Genomic DNA, 21,661 nt, shown 5'->3' with positions numbered 1-21,661 from the left:
ATCCACTTTTCAAACTATTCTAATATGTAAAACACTCAGCAAGCTGCCTAAGGCCATAGCAAGAGCTTCCAAACATGTTTCTTTCATCCTTGTCCTTCCTTCCCTCTACTTAAGTGGATCTCTTTGAGGTCCTGGAAAACAAACTCCTATAATTAAAACCAAACAGAAAAGCAATCACCTAGGTCATCAAGTATGTAAACTGCCAACCATAAACTTAGTGATGTCCCCAAACAAATTTAATGAATGTTAATTGACTGAATAAACAAAAACTATGCATTTTTTAGTCTAATTTTCTCTACAAAGCACCTGGCCTTTAGAATTACAGATTGGACAGCACTTAATGAAATTCCATTACCATTAAATTTGTTTTATAAGCTTTCTTTTATGAAATCCATTCAAGTTACCCCTGAAAATACTTCTTTATTACCTAGTTTCTACTAGCCTTTTAAATTATAACTTGCCTAGTAAAGGAAAAGAAAATGCCACTCTATTGTTTTTTAAACATAAATCTATTGTTTACATGTAGATTAATTTTAATCATTAGCGTTTCCTATCTTGCCACTCTTCCCGTGGACTCCCAGCTGGTTAATGGCATTGCTATTATCCTGGTCACCCAGGCTAAGCCACTGGGGCCACCTTTCATTCCTTCCTCTCCCTCACCTGCCATTATCTAACCCATCACCAAGAACTGACAGATCTACTTCTGAAATGCCTTGGAGCCCGTCCTCTCTGATTCAGATTTTAAAACACTAGTTAGGTTCCAGGAGAATCTACTTCTTTTGAGTCATGGTAATAAATGCTTTCTAATTGATAAGGGCCTTGACTTTAATCACTTCCTCACTAATAAATTCTTTCATAAGCCAGAATTTTCCTCCTAAAAAAAAAAAAAAAAAAAAGTCCTGATTTTTCCAGGACCTACAAAATTCAGTTCTCTATAAGGGAATACAGTTGATGCTACCTGGCCAATTGTACTATTCTCTTCTGCTTTCTCTTTACTACGTACATGGCTGTTTGTCAGTATTCTTCAAGGACCCACTTGTTGGAAGCCTACATTAAGCTTGTCCTGATCTCAACCAGAATTAAAGACTCTCTCCCTTTAATCCCAAAGTATTTTATTATTCCTTTCTTTATCACATATCATTTTTATGCCTTGTGTAATTATGATTTGCATACATAATAAGTTGGGGAAATTTTTATTATCTTAACAGCTGGCACCAAGTTCCTCCAGAACAAAACTCTCTTGGTGTGGAAAATGTGTCCTTAGAAATGCTTGGAGGTGGACCTTAAGCTAAACCCCACTCCCACCTCCCAGCCACAGACTTGTATATAACTATAGCCACAAGGTTTTCCCTCAGAGGAGAAAGCTGCCCTGCGTGCACAAAGGGAAGGGATTGGTTGTTTTTCTATTGAATAAAGATGAGATGGGGGTGGGAGCAGCAACCAGGGTAAAGAGGAAGGAGAGAGAGAAGGCCTGCAAGATGAAAGATTGCCTGAGGCTGGATGGGACCTGGGAGCTGCACAGAGGTAGCCAAAGGCATTTTACAAATACAGAGAAAACTAGGAACTGAGAGCCAAAGCTCCAAGAGCCTCTCAACATCTATAGTGAAAGGGGCTACTAAACAGTCAGATGAGTTCATGTGGCTGTTCTTGATGAGAAAATTGAAGATGATACGGTTTCTAGCATCAGGATTAATGCTAGAGAACAAGGTGGCCCTGAAAATATAACCCTCCCAGAAATCTACTTATATTTTACAGGGTGAGGGCTAGACTTCCACAGATCCTAGAATTGACAAAGGTTTGAGTCTTTTCCAACTACTTGAGGTAGATAAATATCCAAGTTCTGCACCTCACCAGATTATAAAACTCTTTGATGCCCATTTGCATTGCTATGGTGAACACACAGAATAGATTTGTTTTATTTTTTATTTTTTTAAGTTGTATTTATGTAAGTAATCTCTACACCCAACATGGAGCTTGAACTAACAAACCTGAAGTCAAGAGTCATATGCTCTTCTGACTGAGCCAGCCAGATGCCCCTGTTGTTTTATTTTATTGAATCAACATTGGGTTGGTTATTTTTTTTTTGAATCAACATTGTTAAGATGAAAAATACCTATACAACTATTACTAATTTAAACTCTCTCATCTTACTGATTTTCTCAGTATAAAGAAGCCTAGTAAAAAAAATACCAACAGTGCAAATGATATTTAATTATCAGTACATATGTGCAAGAGATTGAGTATTGATTGCCATCTTGACCTATTAATGGTTCTTCATCTTTCTCTGGGAAAGATGTGATGTAGAAAGAAGTATAAACTAAAACTCTTATTATTTCCCACTTACCCATCCTAAGCTACTTTTCTCAGCTATTTGTCAGCTATAAGAATGCCAATAACATTATCCATCCTGTCTATCTTTCTGTAATTTTTGTGATGATCTTCTAGGTTTACGTATGGTAATATATAAGCCATTATCATGCCACCTGCAATATTTTAACAGTACACAGTAAGTTTACTAAAACATTACCATACACTGTTTATCTAAGAGACTACCGACAATATCTTACAATATTCTGTAGATAATCTTTTACCAATAATGGAGAAGAGTGAAATTGGAAAGTAGTATTTGCGTGATGCTTTAAAGCTTGTGGAGTTTTTATCTAATCCTTCTTCCTAGGTGAATAGGAATAGGCCAGGATGGTGCATTTGGTGGACAGTATGGCATCTGAGAAGTTCTAGGTGAGAGTAGGACCAATAGCATAGAAATATCAGAAACATCAGCTCCATAGAAGCAGGCTAAGAGCAAAACTGGGGCTGCAAAGAGAGGTTAAGTATTAGTGAATAGGAACAGTCAACATAGTAAGAAATGATTCTTACTGTAAACATATCATGAAACCCAAGTCAAGAAGGAGCACAGGATACTTCCCAACTTCTTCGATGAGGGCAACGTTACCCTGACACCAAACTCAGATAAAGACATCACAAGAAAACTACACAACAAAATCCCTTATGAGTATCAACTCAAGAGCCCACAACAAAATACAAGCAAACTGAATCTAGCAACATATAAAAATAATTGTATACCATGACCAAGTGAGATTTAACCCAAGAATGAGGCTTTGACATAAGAATATCAATTAATATAATGCATTATATTAATAGACTAAGAGACAAGATCACCTGATTATCTCAATTGGTACAGAAAAAGGCATTTTGACAAATCCAGCATCTTTTCATGGTAAAAAAAAAAATACTCAGCAAACTAAGAATAGAAGGGAATGTCTTCAACTCTGAACATCTTGGAACCCTGAAAACTCTGAAGCACCATTCTTAAAAAATTAAACCTTAAATGAAAAGATGTCCCATTTCATGGATTGCAAGGCTTAATGTTGGTAAGATGGTAGCATTGCAAAAAAAAATGGTAAATAAATCCAATGAAATCTCTACCCAGATTCTACTGCATTTTCTTTTGCAGAAACTGACAAATGATCTTAAAATTCATATGGAAATAATCTTGGAAAGACAGTCTTAAGAATAAGAACAAATTTAGAAGACTAACAATGTCCGATTTCAAAATTTACCTCAAAGCTGTAAGCTAGATAGTGTGGTACTAGGATTAAAGTGTGCACATATAAATCAATGGAACCACAGTGAGAGTTCAGAAATAAACCTTTACATTTATGGTCAGTTGATTTTCACAAGGGTGCCAAGACAATCCAATGAAGAAAGAAAAATATTTTCAACAAATAATGTTGAGACAACATGCAAGAGAATGAAATTAGACTCCATACACAAAAATTAGCTCAGAATGGATCATAGATCTAAATGTAAGAGCTAACTCTCTAAAGCTATTAGAAGAAAATATGAGTAAATCTTTGAGACCTTAAGCTAGTTAAAGCCTTCTTAGATATAACAACAAATATATATTGGCTAAAGAAATATTAAATTGGACTTAATTAAGATTTAAAACTTTTGTGCTTTAAGGATATAATCAAGAAAGTGAAAAGACAGTCCACAGATATGGGAGAAAATATTTGCAAATCATATATTTGATAGGAGACTTGTATCCTAGAATAAGTGGAAATCTTAGAACTCAACAATAAAAAGACAACACAATTTTAAAATAAGCAAAGTATTTGAATAGACATTTCTCCAAAGAAGATCGACAAATGGTCTATGAGCACGTGAAAAGATGTTCAACATCATTAGTCTTTGGGGAAATTGCAAAGCTAAACCACAATGAGATACACATACTGGGATGGCTAAAGTGAAGAAGACAGATACGTTTGGTGAGGATGAGGATATATTACAACTTTCAGTGCCGATGAAATTACAAAATTGTGTAGCCACTTGGAAAAACAGTTTGAAATTTTCTCAAAATATTAAACCTAGAATTACCATATAATCTAGCACAGTAATTCCACCACTAGATATATACGTAAGAGAATTTAAAACATATCCACAGAAAAACTTGTACAAATGTTCATAGTAGCACTATTCATAATAGCTGAAAAGCTCATCAACTAATAAAAGTGTGATATATCTCCACAATGGAGTATTATTCAGCTAAAAAAGGAATGAAGTATTGATGTATGCTACAATGTGGGTGAACCTTGAAAACTTTATGTTAAATTTAGGACAAAAGTCAGACATAAAAAGCCATATTTTATATGATTATGTTTCTCCTAAATGTGTAGAATAGACTAATCTATAAGGATCAAAGTAGATTAGTAGTCACCAGGGAAGGGGGCGGTGGTGGCAGGGGATATTCATGAGTATGGAATTTCCTTTTAGGATGATGAGAATATTCTGGAACTAGACAGAGGTGGTAGTTCCATACATTGTGAATATAATGAATGCTACTGAATTGTACACTTTATAGGTTAAATTTTATCATATGTGAATTATATCTTAAGGTTATTAACCAAAAAAGGAAATAGGAGCCCAAGGCTAAGAATCGGCGAATTGTTCTGACAGGTCCACATTTGAAATATGGGAATCTGAAAATCAAAGAGATTAAATGTCTAAAATACCATTGCTAAGAAAAGTTATAATTTATATCTAGATTTTCAGATTACGTCTATGCTTTTTCTGTAGGAATAGCAACAAGAAGTGGGATCTTGTTTTCTTTTTTTCTTAAAGATATAATGTGAGCTTATTGATCACAAGACTTTAATTTAGGAGTCCACATATTAAAACCCAGGTTCAAATTTCCCGTGTGTTTCTAAGTCCATGCTACTCTTTTGTTTTCCTTGTTTAACATAAAAATTCCACTTAAAAAAAAATCCACTTAGTGCAGAAAGTAATTTATGAGACATACGTTTAAAAAATTATTGTACAAAATTAAAACTATATAGTTTGGGGTTGGGAGCTGTATAATTAAGGTAGAAAATAAATATACCAAATCTGAGGCTTTTGTGGCTGAGTTTCCTGGCACCCAAAGCAAAAAAGTAAAATAGAGTAGGTATTTTAGTCTGTTTGCTAAAGGAAAAAAAGAATACTGGTATTGCCAGATTTTCCTTCTACTAAGTAAAAATTATGACACAGATATTTCTATAACCTCATTGGAGATTAGAAAAGTCCTAGCTTGAGGGGTCAGGAAGCAAGCATCAGGTTCCAGCTCTGCTGGTCTGTAGCTGTGTGGCTTTGGCACGGTAATTCATTAGCTTCCTGAGCCTGTTTCTCATCTTCCACATGTCTTTCAAATACGAATGTGGGTCACGTTAATATACTTATTTTTTCAATGTTAATCCGGTGGAGTATTTGAAGATTACGTAAAGTTTTTAGGAAAGGAAATAAAAAACAGGTAAAAACTTCCTTCCATTAAATGGGAAGATTTTTGTTCTTTTCCAAAATCCAAACACATGCTGATTTGATGGTAGGAAAAATGCCTATTTGTGGCACCAGACAGCTCTTTTGACCAACAAAAACTCAAGTGGAACATTACCAATAAAATCTACTTGGTCTTGTTATTTATATATCCCCATACGAGCAATAAAAACTATTTCAATAATTTATGTAAGCTTAAGTACCAGATAGTTAACTGATATAATTCCGGTGTTAATAAAAGAAATCTCTAGTGTAACATAGGCCTGGTTAATGATCAGCATAAAATAGATGGAGGCCTGTTTTGGTGGTCACTTCAAAAGTATATTTATGGTCGCATTACAGTATCTCACTAGAACTATGTATTTGAAACATTTTAGATATGTTTTAATATTTAAAACCATTTTAGGGGCACCTGGGTGGCTCAGTCAGTTAAGTGTCTGCCTTTGGCTCAGGTCATGATCTCAGGGCCCTGGGATGGAGCTGAGCAGGGAGCCTGCTTCTCCCTCTGCCTCTCCCCCAACCCCCACCTCCACTTATGCTCACCAACCCTCCCTCAAATAAACAAATAAAAATCTTTTTAAAATAAAAAAAAGTAAAAAATAAAACACAGAGTTTTATATACTGCCCTTGCCTGGGCTACATCCTTAGGGCTATCTTGTTAGTGAATCTGTCTTATAATAAGATGCTTCTGATAGAGAAAAACTAACTTCTTTATATAAAATTCTGCCATAGGGCTGTGTTATGGTGAGACTCCATTGTCTGCACATTAAAGTAAATTCTTCAAAGGGTTGACTGTGTTCCTCAAGCTCCTTCCTTCCTTTCTTTACCTTCACCCTTTCAAGCCTCTGTTGGCATGCCAGCTTCAAGAGAGGCATGCCTAAGACATATCTGCATTCTTGAGGAGTTCAACATTTATCTTTAATGAAATAACTAGAACTTTTTTTTTTTTAATTTAGCACCCTTCTAGGGGATCTCCAAATCAGATGGGCTCAAGAGCCACACCAGTAAAATTAGTGTAAAGTGCTGCCCTTATAAGGTAATAAGGAGTGCTAGAGCTCAGCCAAACTGGGGAGGACAGGACCTGCCTTAAATTCAGATTAAAATAATAACCTAGTAAGTATAAGATTCAAATGATCCATCCAGCTACAACTCCTGGTGTAAAACATAATTTAAACCCTGATGTTTTCTGAAGAGATTCTGTGACAAGTTCATCTGAATATTTCAGTACATTATGTGTCTTCCATTCAGTATCCAGTGTAATTCAGTGTGATTCAGAAATCCAAACTTGTTTCAACCTACATCATGAATTGTTTTTATGAGGGTAAAGTCTTTGCAAGGCATATGGCGGCTCCCCTAAAGTAACTATTTTGAATAGATACTGTTTATTGAAAATGGATCTCTTTTGTTAGCAAACAAGCTCCTCTCTCCTTGCAATCTAAATTTATCAGAAGTTTGAAAATAAAACCAATCACAGCCAATGCCATTAATGGTTCTTTTTTTTTCTCCTCTTTTATCTTTAAGCCTTTTGTTATTGCGGCTTTTAAACTTATTTGCTAAAATATGGTGAATCAAAAAAAGACTAGAAAAAAAAAAAAGACTAGAAAGATAAGCCTGTAACCATTTTGAGTATTTTAATGGTCTAGCAAGTGATGAACACTTAGTAACAGCTGCCATGTATAAGTAAAAACTGTGATATATTGAGTCCGTCCACAGACCCACCCCCAAAAAAGCTCATTCAGAAACTTATCATCTATAATTAGTAGGAGATTTTCTTTATTAAACCTAAAACAATAATTAGAACTACATTTTGGACATGTTCTGTTCATATGAAAAGTGCCAAAATCTAGTTGAATATATGCTAAGATGGAGCTTGTTGACATATTTTAGCAAATGTATTACTCCTGATTTACACATTTTGTGAAAAAGGATTTATTTTTATTGAATCCAGATTTGAACGTGAAGTAGTATAATGCCTTAGTCACAGCTTCTGGAAGGGTTGGCAACTGCTAATCTTACAATTTCAATCTGTTATCAAAAGTAGTTTTCCATAGGAAATCATAGGCGGCAGTCAAAGAGGAACTTCATGCTGGTGAATCTGTGCTGCCTTGGGATGTAGCTTCTGGGAATTCGATAGTGAGGGTATCTAAATAGCAGCTTTTCCCCAATTGATATCATAGAAAAGACACCAATGTGGTTTGATAGCAGCTGGACAAAATCTGTTATCATATGGGAAGATAAATACAAAGATTGCTGCTTCTGAGAGCCATCTACTGGCTGAGAGAAAGCCTGCAAAAAAAAAAAAAAAAAAAAAAAGTCTGGCTTGTCCAAGCGAACAGAAGCTCTATTACCAAGATTTATGTAATGCCTGGTTAACTGAAAGTCTCATCAACTTCTTTTCTGGCTTATGGCCTCAATATTTCATTCCCAATGTAGTGTTTGATTTACTAACAAGGAAGTGGTTCGTTCTTACACGCATTCTGTGGCAGAAACTAAGTCACAATTCTAGTAAGTAATATTCTGCCCTATTCAAAATAATTTGAAAATAAACTTCTGAAAACAGTACAAAATATATTTTTAAAACTGACTGTTCCCCTCTTCCCTTAAGGTAACTCTATCATGCAGCCAACTCAAATCATTTTTGGTACAATTGTAAATAAACTGGAACAGCAAGGAAAGAAACTAGTTCTGTGGCTGCGGTGGTCAAGGGAGACATAATTGCATACCACTGCCAAACTCAGCCGTCTAAAAACATTTTCCTGGCAATAAATATTTTTTTCACAACAACTTAGGAAAGTATTTTCTTAGGTAGGTTAATAGTAATTATACCGAATACCTCTACTGGCAGTATTTAAAAAGCAGTTTACCTTAAAATTCTCCAGAGAAAAGTTTATGCCTTATTATAGCAGACTACGTTTAAAAATGCTTTTATGTGCTGTGTTTTTTTTTTTCCTATAATTGGGCTACAGGGAACATTTAAATGATACAGATTACGTTGTTGCATTATCCTATTGTATCCTATGCTAGTTGATACTACCTGTGTCTACCTGAGTCTGTAGAAAGCAATAAATAAGATTGGGTTCTAGAGTCACCCATTTGGGTTCAAATCCTAGTGTAGTTTTTCCCTTCTCTGCCTCAGTGTCCCCATCTTTAAGTGAGAGGCACTATTAATATCAACCTCGCAGAGTTGCTTTGGAGCTTAAAGCATTTATTTAGACCTGAGCCTGGTGCATGGTCAGCCTTCTGTAAATGTCAGCTGCCATATTACCCACAGCCATGCTCCTTGGAGGTCTGTTGAGACTCAATGTGTGAACTTGCTAAAGCACTTTCTATTTTATTCCATTGTTTTATGCTCTTGTTTTAAATTTTGGGATGTGTGTGTCCTCTTTCTCTTTTCAGCCTTAGACAATGTCCTGGCTTTTTGTTTTTTGTTTTTTTTTAAACACCTATAAAAACTTCAATTTCTGTGAAGGGCATCTCATCACACTGAGGTCACATGTGACAAATGGCCTTTTATTACCTGCTGATTACAGTTACCCTTAATTTCTTTCATGGCAACCATGCGCTGCCTTCTTTAAATAGAGCTGTTCCTGGATGTGACTTTTCGAGCCTCTCTGGGTTTAATTCTAATTTAACTTGCCATTCCAAGTGGGACTGTTGTGCAACTGAAGTCATGATTCACTCATTTGTTCTCTCTAGATCTAATTATTACCACGCAGTGCCTGTGAGGCCCCCTCAGGTGCTCATTCACGAATCCAAATGGTCTAACCCTTCTGGGGAAGGGAGTGGGCCTTTGGTTATTGTTCTTTTGAACTGTGCAGATTGCCTTTAGTGCAGTCTCTGGGAACGCACTGGCACCTGTTGTACCTCTACCATTTTCATTACACCAAGCTTATTATGAAGGATTATTGGAAGAATCCTATGCTGGCATCTGCAGCCATAGTTTTTGCACATTTCCATCTTAACCAGCTTTTGAAGCACAGAACCAGTTTGCGTGTATTTGGGGATACCTGAATGGCCTTCTGAACAGAGGGTACAGGCTCAGAAAGCATAGAAAGAGCATAATAGAAACACCAGAAGCATGTTAGCTGTTCTGTTACTAGATGCCCGTGCTTGTGAGCCTCAGAGTGGGACAGGACAAGAGCAAGATCATTCTTCACCCTCCCCTGTTCAGTAGATGCTTATTGGGGCCAAAGGGGAGATTTTTATTTCATTCACCAGTATACTAACATGTTCAGAGGGATCTCAATGGCCCTCCACCGAGAATTTTAATTATAAGGAATGCCTTAGAATGCCGTCCTCTTGAATTTAGGGCAAAGAACTGAGGTACTTAGGTACCTGTTATTTTAATGGTTACCCAGACTCTGACTTTCAGTAGCCACTTGGTGTATAGTATTTAAAATATGAAATTTAGGGAAATGAGAGTTAAGAGTGAAAAATTGACCATTATCTGAAGACTTGAAATAGAAGAATCCTAGTAAGGGTTAATTAACCAATTGAGGGTTAATTGATTAAATTAAAAATTAGGAATACCTGACTTAATACGCTCATCTATCCATCCATTCATTCACTCATTCAAATTAGCAAACATTTCTTGAATGTTCACCGTGTTCTGGGCTCTAGAGCTACCTGGCACCAGTACCTTGCCTGTCACATTTCCTGCCATGGCCTAAGTTTGGCCAAACCCCCACCTTTGGTTGTCTTCCCCCTCCACTGTCTGCCATCTATGGGCTCATGCATGGACCCCAGGACAGCAGCAACCCTGTGTGGAACTGGAGTGTCCTCTCATCTTCCTGTGTTTGAAGTTCTTTTGTTCTTTTGATCCCTGTCCACCTCAGCCCCACATCTCTTGTTTCTACAAAGAGATCAAATAAGTGGTTCTGAAAGGCACAGCCTGGCCAAAGGTTCTTCAGCATCTTCTGAGGATGCCTCTGCCATTTTAAAAGGGAAGCCAGGAAGAAATATTACCTATTGGATATAATTTCCAAGCCAGCTCTGCCAGATGAAGCTGTTTGTCATATATACCTTTTTCAAAGAAATTTTTCTTTTTATTGCATAGATACCTTTAGGGGATAGTTCTTCAAAATGCCCTAAAACATTTTACTTTAGAAATTAACAGTAAAGTATTTGGAGGTAAAAAACAAAACAAAAAACATTTTACTTTAAAATGAGGCAAATCAGGGTGTGAAGTTTTGTAGCATTATAAGGCTTTCCACCTAACATGTCTTTGTTTTGACGTAAACTCAGAAGTTTCAGTGAAGTAGTATCTTGCCACTCTGTGGCCTCTGCTTTCCTTAACCATCTGCCAAATGGTTCCAAGATTGATGGGCTGTAGAGAAGCTGCACCTCATTGGTTCCCTAAAGACTTGCCTAATAGTTACTTGGTTTTAATTTCAGATTTATGTTTTACTTTTCTCTGTATACACAAATACATAACAAGATAAATAGCTAAAATAAACTACAGGCAAAACAATATACGTGTGTGATTATGCATAGTTATATTTACACTTATTAGTGTGTAGAAAGTACTATACAAAACAAACCGTTCTGATTATAGATTTTAAGTTATAATTTGAAGGAAACAGCCATATCATTTTCTTTTGACTTAAAAGATGTCAAACATATCACGACACAGAAATTTCTATTTTTGAGGTCCCCAAGTGCCAAGATCCATATTTATTTTCATGACTAGATATTCAAGAAATGAATCACTGTTGCCCTATCATCACACATAGAATTTTATTCACAAGAAACCCACTGTATGCTAGAGCATACCCCTGCAGGAGCGACCAAAGCTGTTCTTTCATGGGGCATGCCAATCACACTATTTTGACTTTTTCACCATAGGCTCCAGTTGCCACAACTGAGTCTGTTATATGGAAAACCACAAATCTACATTGATACAAAGGAAGGCTGGAAAAAGTGGCTTAGCCATCCCATATTTTCTTTCATTCTACTAATAAAGATCTTGCATAAAACTCTTTAGGGCACACATCGATAAACACCACTTATATTTTGTCTTAGGTAATAGAAAAATTTGGCTGCTGAATCTGTTATTTGTATAAGTGAGAAGATGCATTGAAAACTTAAAAGGCACATATAGAAGGAAACATTGAGAAAAAAATCACTGGAGCAATGTAACAGTGAAGTATTAGAAATAATATAAATGTCAATTGCTTAGGAAATAGACTCTAAAATTCTGGGATAGATATTCACTGGATTACTCCCATGTTTCATCAGAGTCATGCATCAACCATTGGGCTCAAATACAACTCAGTGTTTTGTAAATGAAGTTTTATTAGAACATGAGCCATACTCCCTTGTTTACATATTGTCTATGGCTACTTTTATGCTATAAGCACAGAGTTGATTTGTTACAACATACACTGTATGACTCTCAAAGTCAAAGCAAAATATTTGCTATCTAGCCCTTTACAGAAAAAGTTTACCAACCCCTGATCCAAGTTAAAATACCACATATTTTAAAATGCACCATGCCTTTATGTACCACTAATAAAAAAATTTTGCCAGTTAAACTACATTAAGCCATCAATTGTAAGAAGCATCTGATTTTAGAGACATTAAAATATGAAAAAAAAAAACCTCTTAGAATAGATGAGTTATATAGCACTTCAAATAAACGACAGTGTTGGCATCAACATGGATAATCTCACATGCTTAATGTTGAGTGAATAAAAGGCAAGCATAGAGCAATTTGCAAAACGATGTGAACAGTATGATGATATTTATATGTCTCTTAAAAAGCAAAACAATATTATGAGTTTCTATGACTGTGGGTATGTATAGGGAAGGATAATATGAAAGAATTGAATTTAAAGAAAAATGATGACAGAAGTTTTCCCTGGGAGGAGGATGAAAGACAAGGGTGGGCGTTTACCTTTACCTGTAATCTGCTTAAGTGAAGCTTAAACTTCGCTTTCTTCAAAGAACTCTTGCTCAGAATCATTCTCTTTTTCTAAAAGAGGCAATTTACTAATAAGAATTAATTCTGAAAAGCATCAAAACATGAAAAAAACTGGAAGAAAATATGTCTTAATATGAACAGTGGTATATTTTTTTACAGTAGAAATATGGATGTGATGTGTTAGTATAGAACTTCATGGGTAACTAAAAACGATTAGTCATATTCTTCATTTCTACCTCAATCAAAAGAGATTAAGGTTTGAAGAAGTACATGTTAATCAATTACCTGACGTTACAAACTAATCCTGTTTTTCTACTGTGGCATGAAGATTAAACAACGTGCAAGTCAGGGCCAAATTTCATAGTTAAAACTTTTTCTCATAATGGTGGTACAGCTAATCTTTAAATACAATGTACTTTATTCCTCACCATGAAAAACCACCAACTGGAAAAGTTAAATGTCAAGTGCATTTTACTGAACAGAAATAGCTTGTCATGAGTCATTGTTATTGATGTACTGATGTCATTTCTTTTAGCCTGACCTCACTTGTTTTGAAATGTACCCTGTGATTTTACATGATTTTATATGCTGTCACGTGCAGTTCAGACCCTCGTGTTATTTCCTAAATGCATTCATTTTGTCTGTCTGTAGCAGGGCTTCCAAAAATATTCCCTGTAAGTGCCATTCAGAGTTCCAGATTGTTTCTTTTGATAAGGAGGATCTGCTTACCTACCACTGCTTTTATTTAGTTTTCGTTTTTGTCTTGTTGTTTTAAGCGTGTCTTTCTCTCTGGAGGAGTGTTTTATCAGAAATAGGCCAAGCTGCCTGCCTTCAAGATTGAGACATGAAGTTACATTCAAGAAAGTGACAGCAGGCAGTGCAGCCGTGGGGCCTTGAGTCTGTATGAAGCTACAGAGCGTGAGGCTGAGGTGGCATGCCACTAGAATGCAAACAGAGGGCTGTGTTGCTCACCACTTAACTCCACTTCTTTTTTTTCCAGTTCAATTTCACCATTTAGTATTGAGAGCACAAGACGCCAGAGACGATCTGAATCCCCAGACTCCAGAAAACGGCGTATCCACAGATGTGATTTTGAGGGATGCAACAAAGTATACACAAAAAGTTCTCACCTGAAGGCTCATCGAAGGACACATACAGGTACAGGGCTTCTCACCGAGGGGAAGGGGAGGGCGGGGGAGGGGGGTCACTGAAAGTCCCAAAGCGGCCACTGCTTGACTCCAGGGTCCTGAGTACACTGGAATGGCGTTTTAGACTTGCTCGTTATATAGTCATCTGAAGTTTACTTCCTTTCTGAGGGGAATGCGTTCCCCTCTCTCCCTTAACAAAGGCTTAAGTTTTAGGGAACCGTAGCAACCAATGAAGTATGTCCTCTGTGTGTTAAGGACGTTTATGATGGTATGACACAGTGATCTAGCCTTTTTCATAATCAGTATTGCCACTTCACCATTGTCTAGTTTAGCAGATTTTAAAATGTCCGTAAAGCACAATGAAGAATAAGCTGAACAAAATCATTCGGTCCTCTTAAAGTTAGCATTTTAAACACCACTTGGATCATGTTTTCTCCCCCCTCAGTCTCTTCCCCCAAATAACCAAATAAACCAAAAAAATAAAATAAAATTGACATACATTATATATAGCACTGTTAGGAGTATAAAAATATTTTCACATGATTCCATTTACTTTTTACTGGCATTTTATATACAGAGAGAGGATTTTTAATATTTAGTTTACAGAGAAAGAAATTGTGACCACATATGATTTACTGACTTTGTCACCTTCCACCTATCCACACCCTCCCCAATCCATCTACCTCTCCATCCATCCATATCCCCATCCATGTACTCATATATCCACTCATCCATCCATCCACCCACCCAGGAAATAACCTAGTGACTCTCAGCCCCCTGCACCCCCTTCCGTCCTGCCCCTTGTGTGTTGCTTGGCCGGCATCCTCTGGCTTCCTTAGGCTTCTGGATCCTGTTGGGAACCATGGGGTGTGTGTGGAGGGGGGGGAGTGGTGGCTGGTAAGGCTCTGGGAAGATACCAAAGGTTGAAAGAGGGCCCCACCTACCTTTTCTAGGAAAAGTGGTGACTAGAATGTGTAAAGCCCAAAGACACAGAATCAGATAGGGAAGGGAAATGTATTCATACACATGCCTGGTAAGTTCTGGTAGCAATGTGCCACAGATCAAGCAAGCTGAATCCAATGACTCTCCTTGACAGGAATCGGATGCCAGCATCTGCCTTGAACTAGAAACTGCAAGTGTAACAGGCTTCTGTTGGGCTTTGAATAGTATTGCCATCTCAAATATATTAAAATAACCACACTATGAACACCATTTCCCGGCTGAGGTAGCAAAATCATTTACGCCAGCATCTGTTGCCATTTATTTAGTCATGTTATTAGACGGTTTCCAAAGCTGCTTTACAGAAACTGTTCCATGACTCCAAACATTGAGACAAGGCATCATTTGTGTGTGTGTGTGTGTGTGTGTGTGTGTGTGTGTGTGTGTGAGAGTGATGAGGTTCTGGTGGAGGAGGCTTGTCTAAAGTCAGAAAACATTGTAGAATCTGGAGTTTACTTTTTCTCATCTAACATATAATATATGTTATATAACATAACTTTGAATACTTCTAATAATTTAACATATTTTGCAAACTACCTCTTCATCTTTCCTCTCTTCTCCCAATCCTTTTCCTTTTTGTACTTAATTCCAGATTCTTGCTTCTCCATTGATTCTGAGCTTCCCCAGGAGAGGTTTTCATCTATTTCTTAGGCTCTGTTTTTGAGAATCAGTTTCTTTGCCACTGAGGCAAAGAATGAGTATAAAAACATGAAAGTCAAATAAGCATGTTCCATCCTGTCATTAGATAATGAACAGAAATCACAGTTGCCGGTATGATCAGGTCACATTACTGACTTTCAATGGGAGCATTTCGGTTTTTTTTAAAAAAAAGAAGGACCTTTCTTCAGTAAATCATCATATATTTTGAGTTATTCCTTGAACTTTCTGAAATACAGATTAGCCTCAGTTGTACACAGATACCTCTGTTCTATTTATCCAAGTGATAAACAGTGGATGAGGGGAAAAAGCTTAATTAGGGACTAGTAAAGGATCTAACTCTGTGGCATTAAGAAGTTGCATCTTACAGGGGTGAACATATACTATGAAAGTAGGGGGGACATGGTGTATGCATTATAATTCAAAGCAATATAAACTTTGAATATTAAAGCAGAATTAATTAGCTTGGGTTATTAATAAAATGAAATCATAGACTCTTAGAGTCCACATGGACCTTCTACACCAGAGAGTCTACTTTGTTTCCTAACTACGGGAATCCCCTGGGTGTCATCTCTCACGAAGAACAAGTCACTGCGATGCAGTTTTCTGCACATGCACACATCTTATGTTTTATTTGATCCTCACAACACCCGTGATTGGAGCTGTCATTATCCCATTTCTGCAGTGGTGGCTCCTGGTCAAGTATTGTTCCCACGGCAGTGAGCTTATGTTTTTGCAAGTGGCAGAGAGCAAGACAAGTTGGGTGAAATTTCTGAGGGCAGAGTCCTCATCTCATCAGTATTGAATCACCTCTCATGGCATTGTTTGGCTCAGAGTACCTTCTGGTTGAATAGAATAGCTCCAGCTATCATGCTCTTATTTTCACTTCCTGGCCCGGTGCTGCTCGCAAACCCATCATGAATCACAAGCATCTTCATTTCTCCAAATCACATACCCTCTTAGCCATGTTTTTCTAGATATATGGCACTGTGTCTTATTAAGTTTCCACACTACAAATGGAGGGAAGAGATTATGTTAAAGGACGTCTCTTAAAATGCAAAAGAAAGTTGGAAGCCTTTTAGCAGTGGACTCTCCATTAAGTCATCCAAATCAAAGACTGCTGAGATCTACATCTTGTCCATCTTTTGTACCTATAACCGATTACCTTTAAACCTTAACATCCAATGTTGTGTTGATAATTGGACCTGTCTCTCCAGGGATGGCTCCCTCAGGAGTAGTGTATTTCCTCTGTTTGAACACATTTCGCCACAGGCTGGATGATCTTCTGTGGGTGATACAGGACAGAGTTGGTGTTCTGAGGGCTACACATGCCCTTTCAGGTTTGGGAAATTATTATTCTACATCCATTTGATTGACTTGGACCCATTCTTCTAATAAGTTGATGACTTGGAAACCTTTCCCCACCTACATTTAGTTCTCTCTTTCAGCATCTCCATTTTTGCCAGGTGTTAATAAGTAGGACAGGTTTAAGGAAAAAGCCCTAAGATGTGATCCCAGAGACTTCCATCCAACTGAGTCTTAATTCATTAACCAGTAGCTAAAAATCTACCTAACTGACCCTATTTCCAGTCCCTCTTTCCTGATCTCACATCAACATCAGCAAGTCCTTGTTGAAATTCCTGCTCCAAACCAAGACATGCCAGATCCACTCATCCACTTAGCAGAGAGATATTTACTCTTTAAACATGGCCTACTAGGTTATCAAATAATAGCCCTTTTAAAAAGAAAGAATGAATTTGGGTTGATTTGCTACCACTAGTTCAAAGTGAGCCTTTACGTGTTTCTGATTTATAATTCAAGAGTTCTCAACTTTGTGTTCAAAATGAAATCAACACATGTTGTATAGGGATTGGGGTTGGCTTGCTTTGCTTTTAATAAGTATCTTAGTCTTACCTTTGCTTCAGGCACATTGAGTAAGTTATTTGTGTGTGACCAATAACAGTGAATGTAGAGCTTGGGATTATAGCAGATGACTTATGACAAGTACGCACGCTATGGGAAGTGAGCAAGTAGCAATAAGAAATTTTCTTTGATAAAGTCACGTTAACTTTACCTTTAACACTTGATCTTTTGTGTTCCATTAGTACGTGATCAGTCATCTATTTAGAACTTACACAGTAAATTAAACACATTTGTAGAAGTGAAAAAGAGGAACATTTCCTAGATACTAGCAATTTAAAGAGAAATGCTAAAGAGTGCCTTTTTAAATTTAAAAATAATTTAAGTGTATTGTCATGACCAAGACCATGCAGTTTAGATAATAACATAAAGATTTGACTGAACACTTTCAACTGCCTTTACTAACACTTGCCTGTGGTAAATTGTTTAAGGCGCAGTAAAAAGGAGGAAAAAAATATATCTCAGCAATCCTGTACACATGGTTGTCAGCAGGTACATTTTTCCTATTCACTGGTATAAATCGTGTCTCCTCTCCATGAAGCAGTGTGCAGTGTATTTAAATGAATGTGGTATAATTAAATTAATGGTCATTTAAACCTTTGTTACATATTAACTAGCATGTACTATGAATTTCCCTCATTTTGAGAATTTTATTGCTCATTAAATGGTTTAAATATAAATTTTTGAAGGAAATAGTCTTAGGAATCTGCTATTGCTGTTTACAATTCTCTTATTTTCTAAAAAATATATGTCCCAGTATTTTCTAAAAATGCGGAACAAGCAAGTTAATTAACGTTCAGACATCAGTGATTCTTTTAGCCACTAGATGGTGCACTACACCCAGATGTTGGGTCTCATCTGAGAGGGTCTGAAAGTCAGCTAGAACCTTCTGGTGGCATGTGGCACATGACATAATTATCAGTGTCCTGCAAAATATTGCAATTTAATGTTGAACAAAGAAAAGAAAATATAACTTTAAAACCATATTTTAAAAGAGTAATTTTAACATATAAAAATACTCAGTTTCAAATGAATCTGGGAATATTTTATATTCCAACTTGATATCCTATTCTCTAATAAATCTGTGAGGCTTATTTAGTCAGTGTTGTCTAGTATTCATTTTAATTCATATGAAAGCTGTATGCCTAAATTTTAGGAGTTAGTAACTATAAAGCAATCACATTTCTTATCTGTCTGGCTTTATCAAAAGTAATTCCTATCTGAATTTTACACGTCAAAGAAGTTAACTCATATGGATACTTTAAAATTATTAACCAGCTGTGATTTAAGTCTCTAAAATGTGCCCTTCCTTTTACAAATGAAGGAAATGATGTATTATTTAGCTCTTCCCTTGAGGAATGATGCTTTTGTAATTAATACCGTGCTGTAATTAATATTAGATAATGATGAGGCATTAGGAACACGCATATATGCACACATGCACACACATTCAGACACACACATCTATCCTAAATGCTTGCAGATTCCATGCTTTTTCACTCTTTTTACTTGCCTCATTTTTCACTGCTATTCCTACATTTCTTGCTTCCTATTTGACATCTTGTTTAACTGGGTGAGATTCTGAAATGGTTTGATGATATTCCTACAAAGAAACTCGTGAGTTCTGGGACAGCCATGCATATTAGTGGCCTTTTCTTCATAGGTCTTGTAGTTGCTTGATCAGGTAATGGGGTGCTGCTTATACTTCCACATCTGTCTTCATTAATTAAATAACTCCTTCGTATAAAGCTCTATGTCCCGCTGTCTAGATTTGTTGTTAGATAAAGCATAGGGCTTAGTGATGCCAAGATAATTAATCACTTAAGAACAAACCGACATTTTTCAGGTAAAAATCCTTTCCCAACAAGTTGTTGGTAAGTCTTGGCCAAACCACTCATAAGTATGAGCATATTGGTACTTGCTGAGAAATAGAAAACGTAATAGAAATAGAAGTTGAAGTCAGAGACGAAAGTTTGAATCTGTCCTTGGGCCCCAGCTGGTTGGCAACTTAGACAACCTACTTCAGTCTGTGACTCTCAGGTTTTCTGTTTCATTTTTATTTTTGAACATAAACGTGTAGCACATTGTTGCGTAATTATGACAGGGGGCATCAGTTTTATATCCCCAGTAAATATGGTGACTCGCGCATCTCAGGAACTCAGTAATTATTCATTGAATTGAAATTATGTGCATATGAATATCGGCAGAGGTATATGTTGTTAATGTGACCAGGAGGTTCAAGGCAAAAAAAAAGCGTGGATCATTTAGTGTATACTCATCACAAGCAGCCATAATCACATCATTTCTGTACTTGAGACCCTACTAATTTTAATTTTTTGTAATTCAGAAAAAGTTGAATGAAATCTAACTTGTTTAATAAGTCCTGTTTATCATCAAAGGATGATATAAATAGTCTTATAAGGAATATATTTAAAATACTTAGTAAATCATAGTTTTCCACTTGGAAAAACTCATGTGTAGACAGATTTAATGAGACAAATACTTATTGAGCATTTTCTGTGTCTGAGGCATTACGGATTTTTTTCTTGAAGAAGAAAGAAAGAGGCAGAGCCCCCATCTTCAATGGACAGGTCCATAAATGTACTAGGTAAGAGTCATATGAAGAGTCATAACAAAGGCCACATGTGCAAAGCCCTATAATAAAGGTAGAAGCAAAATGACTGAACAACACAGTGGGAATGATCTATTATGGCCAGGGGATTTGAAGACACCTTCATACTCTGGGCATAAGGCCCTCTCATCTGACTCCTGTTAATCTATTAAATTTCATTTGCTGACCCTATCCTGATTCCCCTTTTTCCTCAGTCATACAAATGAATGAATCTCCAAATGTGCTCAACTGTATGGAGCTCATTCATGGTTCCCCCCACCCCCGACCCGTAATGGCCTGCCTAAGGGACCTCCTTTCTTCCTGCTTTTTCAGAAACTCTTTTAATTTTTCAAAACTGTCTAAGCATCCCCTGGTTTGTTAAGCAGACTGACTACCCTCCTTCCCTAGAGGTAGAGGCAGGTGGAATGAATCCTCCCTGGCCCTAGAGCCTTTGGGCATTTCCATGTCACAACACAAAGGGAAGTCTGTGGGAAACATTGCCCCAGCAGATACAACAGGGTCTTCCATCTGACGGGACATGAGGGTGGGGAAGAGGGAAGCTTTGAAGATGGTACGTGTGGTTCAAGTAAGCCGTGAACAGATGTGGAGACCACAGGTGGGAGAGAGCAGACATTTCCTGAGGACCTGTCAGATCCTAGGCATGGTGCTCAGCTCTATTAGCACTTTACATATCTTAATCACATCCGTAAATTCCCTGAAAGGTTAGAACACTTACCCACTTACCTATAGTGGACAAGCTGTGGAGCTGGGATTCAAACTCCAGTTTCTTTAGATCCTGTCCTATTGTCACTATACCCGGTCCTGATGGGTTTGCTAATAACCTGCCAGCCTTCTCTCTACCAGAGCCACATTCCTATGCGTGTGGAGCCAGCAGTTCCTACCTGTTTAGTGACGGTCATTCGAGTACTTTGAAGTAATAAGATAACAAGTGACTTTAAATAGTCTATTTTTAAAGCTTTTCATTAATATGAACTGGTCTTTCTTCCGAGTCTATTAAAATTTTACTTTGTTAGAAAGCCCGTGAGAAGACAAGGACCAGAAGCATTAATAATTAAATAGGCAGCTCTTGAGTGCTTGTTCAGTGCACAGCTCTCTGCATAGTAATGGGTCTGCTGTGAAGATGAAGACGGTGAGGAGTTCTAAGTGTGGTGGCGGAGACAGCCGTGTCCACAAGCTTCCACCTTGTGCAGCATGATAGGAAAGCCACAAGTGAGCTTGACATGAGTTGCTGTAGCAGCCCAGAAGGGGTGATTGGCCCTGACTGCAGGTGGTGAACATCTCCTACCCCTGAGAACAAGCATCAAAGTGCCATTTCTTAAAAGGAACCTGAGTAATCTGGATCAAAAACAAAGTGCTATGAAAGTGTTGCACTTGTTTTCATTTATGGAGGAGTTACTTTAACCTGTCCTAGAGAACTATTATATGGAACCATGTCGAGTCTAAGATTTACAATTATCTGAACACAGGTACCAATGCTGTACATATTTTGTTTGATTTGGTTTTAAAAGTGTTAACCTTATTTTGGCGTGCCTGGGTGGTTTAGTCATGGTTTTG

General features: G+C 37.1%; 1 protein-coding gene across 12 annotated transcripts in view; it reads left to right on the top strand.

The window, feature by feature from the left end:
- KLF12 (Kruppel like factor 12) overlaps window positions 1-21,661 on the top strand; it is a 591,277-nt gene that overhangs the window by 544,160 nt on the left and 25,456 nt on the right. For 11 of the 12 annotated variants that reach the window (XR_005376376.1, XM_038569736.1, XM_038569734.1 and 8 more), the window contains one exon: window positions 13,752-13,909. Coding sequence is in view for 11 of the 12 variants with exons in the window: in XM_038569736.1 (XP_038425664.1) it covers window positions 13,752-13,909 (158 nt within the window). In the remaining variant the exon portion in view is untranslated. Of the gene's footprint in view, window positions 1-13,751; window positions 13,910-17,906; window positions 17,968-20,003; window positions 20,041-21,661 lie in introns of those variants that run through there. The other variant, XM_038569740.1, reaches the window with a different exon arrangement.

Source organism: Canis lupus, chromosome 22, assembly GCF_011100685.1.
Source record: "Canis lupus familiaris isolate Mischka breed German Shepherd chromosome 22, alternate assembly UU_Cfam_GSD_1.0, whole genome shotgun sequence".
Lineage (NCBI taxonomy): Eukaryota > Metazoa > Chordata > Mammalia > Carnivora > Canidae > Canis > Canis lupus.
Note: the sequence above shows the minus strand (reverse complement) of the source record. Positions and strands in the feature narration are given on the sequence as shown.